Source organism: Peromyscus californicus, unplaced genomic scaffold (assembly GCF_007827085.1).
Source record: "Peromyscus californicus insignis strain IS unplaced genomic scaffold, ASM782708v3 Scaffold_12__1_contigs__length_115047231, whole genome shotgun sequence".
Lineage (NCBI taxonomy): Eukaryota > Metazoa > Chordata > Mammalia > Rodentia > Cricetidae > Peromyscus > Peromyscus californicus.
In genome coordinates, this window is record NW_026294413.1 from 23,054,647 (window position 1) to 23,067,540 (window position 12,894).

The window sequence follows — 12,894 nt, forward strand, 5'->3', positions numbered from 1 at the left end:
CTCCCACTACCCTATTTACAATTTCCCAGACCTCTACAGTCCTTAAACAAGGTCCCCTTGCAATGTGACCCTGGGGCCCTCTGATTTGCATCACACACACCAGGCATGGGCCCGTACGTTAAAGGAGACTCAGATCTTGCACCGTTGCATCTCTATGTTTTGGTGATAGATCCACACATGACATGAACCCGCAGCCACCCCACCGTTAGTCTTTGACAGGCAGATAGAAGTTCAAACATAGCATGCCGTAGGTTCCTCAGTCAGGAAAAAGGAACCTAGTGTGTTGAGATTTTTAGTCTCAGTTTACAATTTGAATTACTCGGATGAGTTACAAACTTAGATTTATTTCCTTACAGCAGATATGATCGTTTTCATCTGTGCTCTGAAAAACTCATACCGCGGTATGAAACAGCCAACAAAAACAGTGGCAGTTACAAAGGTTAATACTAGAGCCATTCACATATTTCTACAATGACTGCTCCAAAAGTTAAAGGATTTAGTTTTGTTAGCTTGCTTCACTGATTTTTAGGAAACACACGTATTGTTTGTGATGTTTGAGATTTTGCATAGTAAAAGTCTTGGGTAAAATATTTATGTCCTCAATAAAGAAACTGAAAATCCTCAAAGGTGGAGCACAAGCTCACAGCCAGAGCTCGCATTTCTTTCCTGATAATGATGATGCTTAAAGGGCAGAAAAATACTTTAAAAGGAAAAAAACTGGTCTTGGAAGTGCTGGGGTTTAGTCTCAAGGATGTTGGCCACATGCTCTATCATATAGCCTCAGTATTTGAAATTTCTCTGTGGTCTCTACTTAGACTAAATTCAGACTACCTGCTTAGTCAGAAACTATTAATACTATCTAGTAGCCATAGGAATAAGACATGCATTTCTTTTTTTTTAATTTACTTATCATTACTGGTTTTGTGTGAATGTGTGTGTGCTCAGTCTTGTCATGGCAAACTGTTAAACTTTTCCTCTTTTATACTTCTTAAGTCTTTCTGATAAAATTAAGACAAAAAAGAAAAATACTTGGGAAGTAGAATAGACGTTTTACAGATTCTTATGGGCTTTGTATTTAGATATATGAGTTAACAGGCCTTATTAAATACCTATTGCTAAGCCTCTATCTGAAGAGTTTCTCACTGACAAAAATCCAGTCACAGTGAACTAGTGAGCCATCTCCTCACAAGTACTGTCCAAATACAGAAGTTTAAAAAAAAGGGAGGGGGGGTGGGATCGGCATTCCTATGAGGTATGAGGAAGGGAAAAGTCGAAAACAAAACAAAAATTAAAAACCACCTAACCACATGGATTCAATAAAAACTACATCTTGATGAAATCTTTGAACAGTTTTCATTCTCTACTTTCCTTCATTTCCTCTTCATATACAAACAAGTAACATAAACCTACATCCCAAGACAAGGCTCACCTTCCTTCCCACCTCTAAGCGTGAGATCTGAGGAGCAGCTGGTCAGTGATCTAGACCCCAAGGAGTCCAAGCTTTCAAAGGAATCTTCCCTCCTATGGCTACCTGGAGGGGCAAGAAATTCTCCTCTGTCAGGACACCAGATGTCACCGTAGCCGCTGTCTCGGCCACTTCTTTTCAGACAGCTAGAATCTTCAAGTGCCTGAAGGAAACATTGCACAAAGATCAGTGAGTGAACATGAACTTTCAGAAGTGCAAAAGCTCTGATTAATTAGTGAGGCAAGTTGACAGGATTTCCCTGTTCAACAAAAGGGGAAAAAAGTTAAAAGCACATTTTTTCCCCACAAACTATATGATAGGGGGTATTCCACATACTAAGAAGGAACCTGAAATTATTTAATGAAGTTATATAATCAATATAGAAGATGAAAATACTAATAAAAACAGCCTTGAAAAGCTGATCAATGGTTTATATCTTTTGTCTGGTAGAAAAAAATGAAAAAAATCAAAGAGAAAAAAATCCTAATGTAGATACTCAAAAGGGAGGCACGTCTTTAAGATGTCTCATTCTCTTTCCAGAAAATATCTGAAGTGGTTTATGTTAAACATAAGATCAGAGTGACTTTCTGTAACACTATCTGACTTCATTAAAAAAAATCTATTATTTTAAAAAGCAGTGAGTATGTACATCATGGAATTTGTTTACATTCACTGATTATGCAACCTAGATGGAGATGCTGGTAGCCAGGCTGCCTTTCTTAGTGAGTCAAGGGTAGCATACATGTTTGCTGGCATGTAAAACTTATCTTCCTTAGAGGAAATTATAGCTTACATAGAACTTTCCCAAAACAAGCCATTTTCATTAACATACCTCTGAAATTTAATGGCAAAACCTAATTGACCTTTTAAAAATTAGGACATAAATGAAAATCAACAAAGTTAATCTCAGGTGACAAGTTAAAGAACATAAGAATTAATAACAAAATATAACATGCAAACTTTGAATAAATCTTGATTTAACTTTTTAAAACTATGAAAAACAGTTGGGAGACCACAGGAAATAGATTCAATAATAAATGATGATGAAAGTTGATGAGATTTCTTAAGCGTATATTATAGGTACACAGAAAAATATTCTTACTCTTAAGAGATGGATTCTGAGAATACAGAAATGAGGTACGGTACCTGAATTCAAATGGTTAAGTAAAATACAGACAGATGGGCAGACACTATTAAATAAAGCCAAAATGGAAACACTACATCCTGTAATAATGATGTGACATTTGCAAGGGTTATTGTCTTACCATTTTATCATGAATACTTTCAACATACGAAGAAAGGCTGGCAAGTGCTCGTGACAAGTAATTAGCAGCTGTTTCAAGCAGCCTTCTACTAAGTCAGATCCATCAACTCGTGAGTCAATTGTCTGACAAGTGTTTGAAATGCCAAGAACGGCTAGTACAGAGATTTCGTACTAGCATTAAACTTGACATCCTGGCATGAAAACACCAGGGTCTACCTTTCACATGCCACTTCCAAGCAGATGGGGAAGCCAAGCTTAATGCCAACAGGCTACGTTTCAAAATACAAGATTAACATCTTAAAGTAAATCTTTCGCTCTGCCAAGTTTCTTGAACACATACTTTTTGAAACCTCAGAGTTCACACAATGTGACTTCTGATATTATCAATGTTAACATGACTGACAATGAGCCATGTGACCTGTTATAATAACCCAAGTCTGGCCCTGCAGCCTGGTTTTTGAAGACTATACCCTGACAAGTCCCCCAAAGTGAGTCATCCCCGACTTATAATCGGACTCAAATACAACAGCTTCCACTGAGTATTGGTTCATTGCTACTTCCGGTTGGCATTATCACTGCAAGTGAACTGGGAAAGTACACTTGATACAAAGCCTTTCATTTTAAAAGAACTGATACAAAAGAAATAATATGTTCACATGCCTCTTATGTCTACTCCCACCAGGTAACGGAAGAACAGGACCACAACCACAGTCTTATCTACACAAAGAAGTCTTTTGACCATCCTGACTGTGACATCGATGACTGAACAGCCTTTAAAGAGGCATGCCTAGCACAAACTCAGCACTGAGATGAGTCATCCTGAGTCATTGCCATAAAAAGTAGGAAAGGCTATAAAGAGCACTATTCCACAAGCCCGGGTCCCCTGTAGCTTCTCACTGCACAGCTCCTTAGTTCAAACAGCTGCAAGCCAGGTTTCCCTTGTACCCACAACTCACTGCAATTCTCCCGCCAGAGGCTCACCCTCTTCCATGGCAGGGACGGATCTGCTTTACATTCGCAGGCAACCATGCTTGCTGGTAGATGCATCAGTCATTCTCCAACCTCTAGCACACTATGGATGTGTGGCAGTATCTCAACTACTGTCTCCACTAATTCACCCACGAAGTGTGAATACAGAACTACCAACTCTTTTCTGAGCCTTCATGTACACATACACTGCACATGCACGCATGCATATATGTGTGTTCATGCACATGCAGGCGTATGTGTGTAGAGGTCAAAGGTCCAGTGTTGTTTTTCAAGAGACATCCACCTTATGTTTCTTTTGTTGTTTTGTTTCTTGAAGCTGAGACAGGGTTTCTCATTGGTCTAAAGTTTGCCCAGCAGACTATACTGCCTTGCCAGGGAGCCCCAGGAATCCTGCCCTTGCCTCCTCGGTGCTGGGATTATGTGTGTGTCACCATACTCCGCTTTCCTGCATGGACTCGGGGTCAGATTTGTGTCCTCGTGCTTGCACATTGATCATTTACCGACTGAGCCATCTCCCCAGCCCTAAAGAGCTATCAGTTCCTTCCAATTAAAGAAAAAAAGTGTAATCCATCCATGGCTAGATGCAGGCAAAGTATTTTTTAAAGACATGGATAGATATAGGCGAAGGCAATTATTTTTATCATGTCCAAATATTCCTCTATTCTTTTTTTTTTTTTTTTTTTTTTTTTTTGGTTTTTCGAGACAGGGTTTCTCTGTGTAGCTTTGTGCCTTTCCTGGGACTCACTTGGTAGCCCAGGCTGGCCTTGAACTCACAGAGATCCGCCTGCCTCTGCCTCCCAAGTGCTGGGATTAAAGGCGTGCGCCACCACCGCCCTCTCTATTCTAATCATAACTAACATTTATTTCATCCCACAATGTGTCAGAAACATTAAATATTTTTCTCATTTAATCATCAGAAAAATCTCACAAAGCAAGTACTACTATACCATATAGATGGTGTTTTATCATTTTGATCATCTGTTTTCTTCCAATCCTTATAAATGCCCTGGATGAAGAGTTACACAGAGAAATTGGTTTCCCACTAGGGTCCTGTCAATGATTTTTTTTTTTTTTTTTTTTTGGCAAAACAAAATCACTATGTTTTGGACTCAGCACTTGGTCCTTCTCAAATACTCCACAAGCTTCAGAAGCCTATTGCAATGATCCCAGGATATGAAAGAGCAAAACGTAGGTAAAAACAAGGGCTCTGGGCTCGGCAGTTAAGAGCACTTGCTGCCCTAGTTCAGTTCCCAGCACCCACACCAGGCAGCTCACAACAGGTGTAACTCTACCCCCAGGGCACCTGATGCTGTCTTCTGGCCACCAAGGTCGCCAAACTCTCATATATATTCCCGTGTGTGTGTGTGTGTGTGTGTGTGTGTGTGTGTGTGTGTGTGTAATTACAAATAAAAAACCAAAAATAAAAAAAACAACAATTCTAACTTCAAAATCTCCTCAGTAGTCAATCATAAACTCATGCCTTCCATCCCAGCAATTGAGAGGTAGAGGCAGGAAGATCAGGAGTTCAAAGTCACTGTGGCTACATAGCAAGTCTGGGATAGCCTAGGTTAGTTGAAACTGTCTTAAAATGAGCATCACTTTATCAAGTTTCACTTAATATTTATTACTTCTCAATGAACACTAGCAGCGTGGTGATATTGGAATATGGGTCACTAGATAATTACCCTTGACAAGAACAGATTAATATAAAGAAACTGAGTAACTCCTATAAATGTTAATGGCCCTAAAAATGCCTTTTTACTGCAGATTGCGTTCATAATGACTATAGAAACAGTTAAGTTATATAGTGTATAGAAAGCAATGTGTGTGTCATCAAATTACCTAAAATTAAGGGCATAAAATTCTACACCTTGGAACCTACTCTGGATTAGATGATAACTCACTCCTTGAGAGCAGCACAGGAAGCCAGAAAACAAGTAAGCAACCTGCCTACTTCTCCATGTCTAGAAAGGAGCACAGACAACCTCCAGGTCTGCTGTGGAGGAGCATGGGAAGCAGAAGGGAAGAGCACGCTCAAGTGGGAGCATTTGTCACAGGAGTCATTTCACACCGGTGGAGTCCTTACCTTAGTCAACGCTTGTCCTAAAAGAGTCTCAAAAGCTTTCAGATTGAGATGGGGACCATTATAGTAGGGGCTGTTTTGTGCTTTTCTTCCCAGCCAGTACAAAGTTATCAAAACCTAAATGAAAAGAACAAGATCAGTGGACTGGTAACCAAGTGCCCAGTTCAAATGCAGGTAGATGAATCGTAATACTTTACAGTTGAAAAGCAGACTCTTCAATGTATGGTAAGGAATGCAGTCATTAAAAGTCATAATAATTCTTGTTAGATTTTATTCTTTCAAAACAGGTTCTCAGATCAAAAGATACAGAACTTAATAGATAGTCATACACTCTACCCTTGAGAAGTAGAAAAAAATAAGAGAAAACCATGAGGGTTAGTGACATAGCTCAGTCAGTAGAATGCTTTCTTAGCATGCAAGAAGTCCTGGGTTTTCCTCAGCACTGCATGAAACTGAGCCTGGTAGTACATGCCTGTACCTCCATCACATGGAAGATAAAGGCAAAAGGATCAGAAGTTCAAAAGTCATGTGTGTACATGGAAACTATGAGAACAGACTGGACTACATGAGAAGTTGTCTCAAAAAACAGGGAAGTATAAAGTACAGGAGAAACTGTGTGTGTGTGTGTGTGTGTGTGTGTGTGTGTGTGTGTGTGTGTGTGTGTGTGTGTTGTGAGAGAAGGGGGGAGAGGCAGAAAGGAGGGGGGAGACAGAAAGAGAGAGAAAGAGAGAGAGAGAGAGAGAGAGAGAGAGAGAGAGAGAGAGAGAGAGAGAGAGAGAGAGAGAGAGAAACAGAGAATGCATGCAGGTTCACATGCTGTGGGATGTTCTGTATGGCAAATGTGTTGCTGATTAGTCAATAAATAAAACACTGATTGGCCATTGGCTAGGCAGGAAGTGTAGGCGGGACAAGGAGGAGAATAAAGCTGGGAAGTGGAAGGCTGAGTCAGAGAGACACTGCCAGCTGCCATGATGAGAAACAGCATGTGAAGATGCCGGTAAGCCACGAGCTATGTGGCAAGGTATAGATTTATAGAAATGGGTTAATTTAAGCTATAAGAACAGTTAGCAAGAAGCCTGCCATGGCCATACAGTTTGTAACCAATATAAGTCTCTGTGTTTACTTGGTCGGGTCTGAGCGGCTGTGGGACTGGCAGGTGAGAGAGATTTGTCCTGACTGTGGGCCAGGCAGGAAAACTCTAGCTACATTCACAAGTATAGACACCTTCCAGAAGTTGAGTCTCACTTTCTACATTTGTTTTGAGGCACGGCCTTCTGTAGTTGCTTGATGTTCCACTGTGTATGCATGGCCACGAGTTTCTGGGTAATTTTCCCATCTCTGATCCCCATCTCACCCTAAGAGTGCTGCAAATCCATGCGTACTACTGTCTCCAGGTTTTTACACGAATTCCAGGGATGTAAACTTAGAACCCCAGGCTTACACAGCTAGCTCTTCTACTCACTGAGGCACCTTGCTGGCCCACAAGTGACACTTTTTATGTCAGGATTTTTCCAATAAAACTACATAATAAACACCTAAAGTCAGTAATTCTCAGCTTGCTTGATGAGCATATTTTTAAATAAAGCTGTTCCTTTTAGATATTCTTCTATAATTGTCCAATATTAAGGACATGCTATTAGCCTAAACTGAATAATTACCTAGAGTTCTTAAGCAATCATATCTTCCCTTAATGTCTAATTTGATAGTCTCCCGCTTGCTCCCCTAACACTTTTAAATTGAGTTTGATGTTTACAAACTAGAAACAGAACAACCAGTCCCTGAAACCTAATCTCTCTTATGCCAGAGTCAGGTCTACACAAAGCATGTAGGTCTACACAAAGTCTAATGATGGATTATTATATGTACACTTGTACTGTAACAACACTTAAGACTCTAACTGGTTGGTTTCTAGGTAAATTTTAATTAGAAAAGATGACACAGAGCGTATTCTTAGACCCATTATGATTTTACAGAACATAAAGGAAAAACTATTTATAACACTCCATTAAATACAGCTTACATTTTTCAGTCTCCTGTCAGTCTCTTCTTGCCTGTAAAGAAAAAGAATGTATTGATTAAATAATATCCATGGGCCTTAAATTATTAACTGTAACTAAAATTCATTTTCATTATAAAGTTCCATCAGTGTTAAAAATACCTTGGACATTCAGAAATCTTAGAGCACATAACACAAGAATTTTCCTATAGACATTGATTTAAATATTACAGTGAGTTGTTGAAAATAATAATAATAATAAATCATTTGCTCTGTTTCTTATTTTATCCATGATAGTTTGATGAGTTCTTCAATTTTCTATAAGCAGTGTTTAAATCCAATCTGAAGGTTTTTAAGCAAAAATCATAGTGTGCGTATGACAGGAAAATTGGAAAATACACACAAGCCAAATGAGAAAAGGAAACAAACAGCTTTGCACTGAGTTTTCCCCACCACTGTCCATAGGTTTCTCACCCAAGAAAACCCTCTGCAAACTGCTTAGAAAACCTGGCCCTGCAGAAGTTGAAAATTACAGTTTTATAAATGTGTCATGAAGCATAGGTGGGATCTGATGGCTTTAACCCCATTACTGGGGAGGCAGAGGTAGGCAGATCTCTGGGAGTTCAAAGCCACTAGATCTAGTGAATTCCACCAGGGATAGCTAATAATACCCTATCTCAAAAAAGAAAAAAAAAAAAAAAGACAGCTGTGAACTTTGACCTGAAATGTCTGAATTCTATTACAGGTATGTCAGACATTTTTGTTGGCCTGTAAAAAAAGCATGATGCTTATGAGAAAGTCAAAAGGAAACAGATACCACCTCAGTTTTGAAGAGACTTAATAGTGTGTAACAGACAGATGGGCCTCCCTCAAGTACTGATGTATTTTCCACCATTATCAACATAGGGCATCATTAAGAATCACACTGCAGAAGCCTGAGCTAGATGGCATCCATGATAGCTTTTCAGCATAACTAAGTAGTAAAAGAAAAAATATGCACATGCATACACTGTCAGTATATATATGGAATATATTCCATACATCAAGCTGGTAACATGCACCCATTCACTCATACAGAGAAAAAGAATAATGAGGTGAGAGCGAATACAGAAACAGGCTGAATTCAGCTTTCCCAATATCTACAACAATTCCCTTTCACAGAACAAACATGAAACAAAATGAAGTTATGCATCTCCAACCCCTAAAAAAAACATCAACAGGAAAGCCCATAAGCCCTCATATTGCTGGTAGAAACGTTTGGTGCATTAATACTCTGATCCTACTTGGTAGCATCGATTGAAACTAAATATGCCCATAGCCCAGAACCCAGTAACTCAATTTCCAGGTTAACGCTCAAGAACAGTGTGTTCATTTGTTTAGTCAAAGTCATACACAGGAGACTTTCGGCGGCCTTATATTATGGGGTGTGTGCACAGTGAAGCACTAGATGGCGATGGGATGGAGCAGCTGCAATTTCATTCTGCCGTATGGTTCAGTATCACAAGCAATGGGAGAAGAAGAGCACAGATAATATGGGTCGATGAACATAAAAGTACAAAAACAAGCAAAAGAAAAATCCGGGCTAGACTCAAGACAGTGATTAGCACCCTTGGGACAGAGAATGGGAGAGGCAGTGGCAGGGAGTGAGGCTTCTGAGACACTGGGAATTTGAATTTTGGTCTGGACACTGGTTACTTGTGTTTTTTTTTTCCCAAGGAATCTTTGATTTATCAGTTTATGAATTTTGGGGGTTTTTTTTGTTGTTGTTTTCTTTTAACATGCATTTTGGATTCAAATTCAAGTCTTCCTGCGTGTAGGGCAAGCAGTTTAACAACTGGGCCATCTCCTGAGCTCTTGGGAGTTATACAATACATATATTTTTCAGTTTGTGTACTATACTTCAAAAAAAAAGTAATCTGGAGAAATTCCATAGCTGAAGTGCTCAAATTATAAACTATGTCTTCAATTAAGAGAAAATCATCTTGTAAAGGCCTTCTGTTTTAGAAATCGAAGTGGGAATATCACTAGAAGCTATTGTGAATTCATAGCCCTTTGTTCTAATGATGACCAGCATATCACTTCAAATAGTAAATTATCCAAAGTACAAAGTACCATGTACTCTTAAAGATGTATGGGTCTCAAAGTGATCCCACTTTTATCATAAGCACACTTGAGCATCAGGTACCACAGAGCCCTCTTGAAGACCTACCTCCTTTCAATAGTTTGCAGTAAATGTTTCCAGTCCATCTGACTGTGACTTTTTATAATGATAAGCAATCTGTGGAAATGCAAGGCAAGGCTATTTTGTGTCAGATTCAATTGCAATGACCTTGCATTTCTGCCCTTCATTTTACATTCCTTTCTAAGTATGTGCATTTACAACGTGCCCCAGAACACAAAGACACACAGGCCAGCCAAATTAGCTTCCTATCTCTGAAACACGTAATGCCAGGAATTCACATGGCCCTAGATTGCTGGAGTAGAGTTCACACTGACACACACACCCTAGTGGGTGGCCACCAGGCACACCCCTAAGACCTTTTAAATTAACGAGTAGAGAGAGGAAGCTCAAGGTAACAAGCCAAGGAACTACACAAGCCAGAACTGAAAGTAAAGTCTGCCTTAGACGAGTGACTCCCCCAGAGCAAGTGTGACCAAAGTGGGCATGGCACGACACCATGTTGAAGGAGGGAGCATTTTAGGGACAGATGTAGGTCCCATGGGTTGGCTCTACTTAATTTGGACCATTTCCTTTCAAAGTCTCCTTTTACAATTGATAAACTGGAGATAATACCCCCTGTTTCAGCAGATAAGAGGAAATATACAAAGTAGGAACATTAACCTCCTCAAGACTAGTCCTTACACTGTGGCCCTCTTCTCTCTACTCTTTCCACAAAAGCCTCCTAGTGAAGTCCTGTGCTGGCCTCTGACATTTAACTTGTAATTGGCCTAACACAATACCCCCAGACATCATCTTACCCCTTCCTTATCTTATATTTACAACCATCTTCAGCCTGCATGTGTGTGTGTGTTTGTTTTTGTGGTGCTGAGAATTGAACCTGGGGTTTCATGCTAGGTAAGCACTCTACCATTGAGTATACTTTTTAGTCCTGCATTTTTAAAAATCTTTTTGCCCAATATGAGAGAATGAAGACTTTTGTGTGCTTTTGCTCACTGCTACCTCTAGTACAGGAATAAAGGGTCTGCCTGCTTGGGAATTGCATAAAAATATTTCATATGATCAGCATAATGCAAGATACACAAATGTTTCCATTCATTGAATGCATTTTTCTGACTTTGGAAAGGCAAATTGACAAGCACCAACCAGGACAGTGGTTCTCAACCTTCCTAATGCTTCAACCCTTTAATAATAGTTTCTCAGGTTGTGGTGACCCTTCAACCATAAAATTATTTTTGTTGCTACTTCATAACTGTAATTTTGCTACTGTTATGAATTGCAGTGTAAATATATGTGTTCTCCAATGGTCTTAAGTGACCCCTGTGAAAGGGTCAGTCAACCACCAAAGGGATTGTGACCTACAAGTTGAGAACCACTAAACTAGGAAATTTTTAACATTCATATGATGCTGAAAACAGAATTAAACTGCATTAGCTTACTTTTAACATCCATCCAATTTGACTCAGATTCCACTGCTACTCACAGTTAGGGTTGGGGAGGGGGTGGCATATGCCGATGTACACCCATTTGGAGGCCAGAGAGGACACTGGGCATCTTCTGCTATGGCTCTCCACCTCATTGTCTTGAGACAGGGTCTCTCACTGAACCAAAATCTCACTAATTTAGGTGAGTAGCTTGCCAGTCACTCTTGAGACCCATACCTCCCGACTCCAATGCCAGGGTTACAGGTACAAGCAGCATGCTCAGGTTTCCAGCTGGGTGCTGGGAATTCAAACTTAGGTCCCCATGCTCGCAGAGCTACACTGAACCACCTCCCCAGCCTCCAGGTTTCCCCTGACACTGCAGTAAAATGCAACTCTGCAAAACCAAGTATCAAGAACCAAACCAGAGACACACAAAAATGTAAAGCAGGCCAAATCTTGCATCGCAATAGCTGAAAATAAAAAAGAGTCAAAGACTTCCCTATGTAAAAAAAAGAAAAAAAGATTACTTTTAAAAAGGATAAAATGGTAATTCAAAATTGGCTATCTTGAACATACAAATCGCCCTTATTTAATCCTCAGACCAAGCCCTAACTTTAAATACAACATTTCATATTCACGAAATAGCAAGCACAGCTAACTATCCCATGGTGTTAATTGAACGGTACTGGAAATTCCTTTGCTGCCTGACCAAGGAGTGGCAAACCTACCTGTGCCCATCATGGACCACCAAACTGCGCCAACTGTGAGCTCACATAGCTGCCATCACCTGACCCTAACAGCTACAGAGTATATGTAGAACTTGGAAGGCGTAGCATTGGTCCTTTCTTTACTACTCAAAGATTTTTAAACATTGGTCCGAATCAATAAAGAAGTAAATTTTAATCAGAGAAGCAGGAAAATAAAAGTCCGCGCAGACCTCTGACTCTGCTGAAGAGCTGGGATGTGAGCTCCTCCTATGAGGAGCCAACTTGGCTCAGAAGGCACTTCTTGGGGTCCCCTCTGTGTGTCTCCTTGCTCCCCTTCAATCGCCTGTGAGAAATCGGTCTTGTGACCTCACTGCTCCAAATCCCTCCAAATCCTTGCCTGTAAAACGGGAGCCTAGACTCAATGGGAATCAATGAGATTCAAACTTCTTAACCCAGGCCAAGCCAGGAAATGAGCCATTTCAAGACTGTCCCTAACTGTCATTATCCACTACAACTGGCCTGTTGGACTAGGGGTAGGAGCTGGGAGCCAGGCACCATTTCCCTCACACAGAAACTTTTTCCTCCAAAGAGACACATTTGAATGAGACGTACTTTTCAATACTCTTTCATTGTATACTTTCTCTGACCTCTTAATATGGATAGCTTTAAATGAGAATCAGAAATTACTTCTAGAAGAATGTGAAAACAAAGGGCGAGACACCCTGGTACAATCATCATCCACGTGTCTTCGCTGGCACCAAGCCACCCTTTCCACCCATCCTTGGG

The 12,894-nt window shown here is 40.1% G+C and overlaps 1 protein-coding gene across 8 annotated transcripts in view; it reads right to left on the reverse strand.

Annotated features, from left to right (window-relative positions):
* Positions 1–12,894, reverse strand: part of Lmo7 (LIM domain 7) — a 216,058-nt gene that overhangs the window by 54,512 nt on the left and 148,652 nt on the right. For all 8 annotated transcript variants that reach the window (XM_052732559.1, XM_052732566.1, XM_052732565.1 and 5 more), the window contains exons 5-7: positions 7,823–7,853; positions 5,806–5,919; positions 1,430–1,628 (exon numbers count right to left, since the gene is read on the reverse strand). In XM_052732559.1, the coding sequence (XP_052588519.1) occupies positions 1,430–1,628; positions 5,806–5,919; positions 7,823–7,853 (344 nt within the window). The remainder of the gene's footprint in view (positions 1–1,429; positions 1,629–5,805; positions 5,920–7,822; positions 7,854–12,894) is intronic.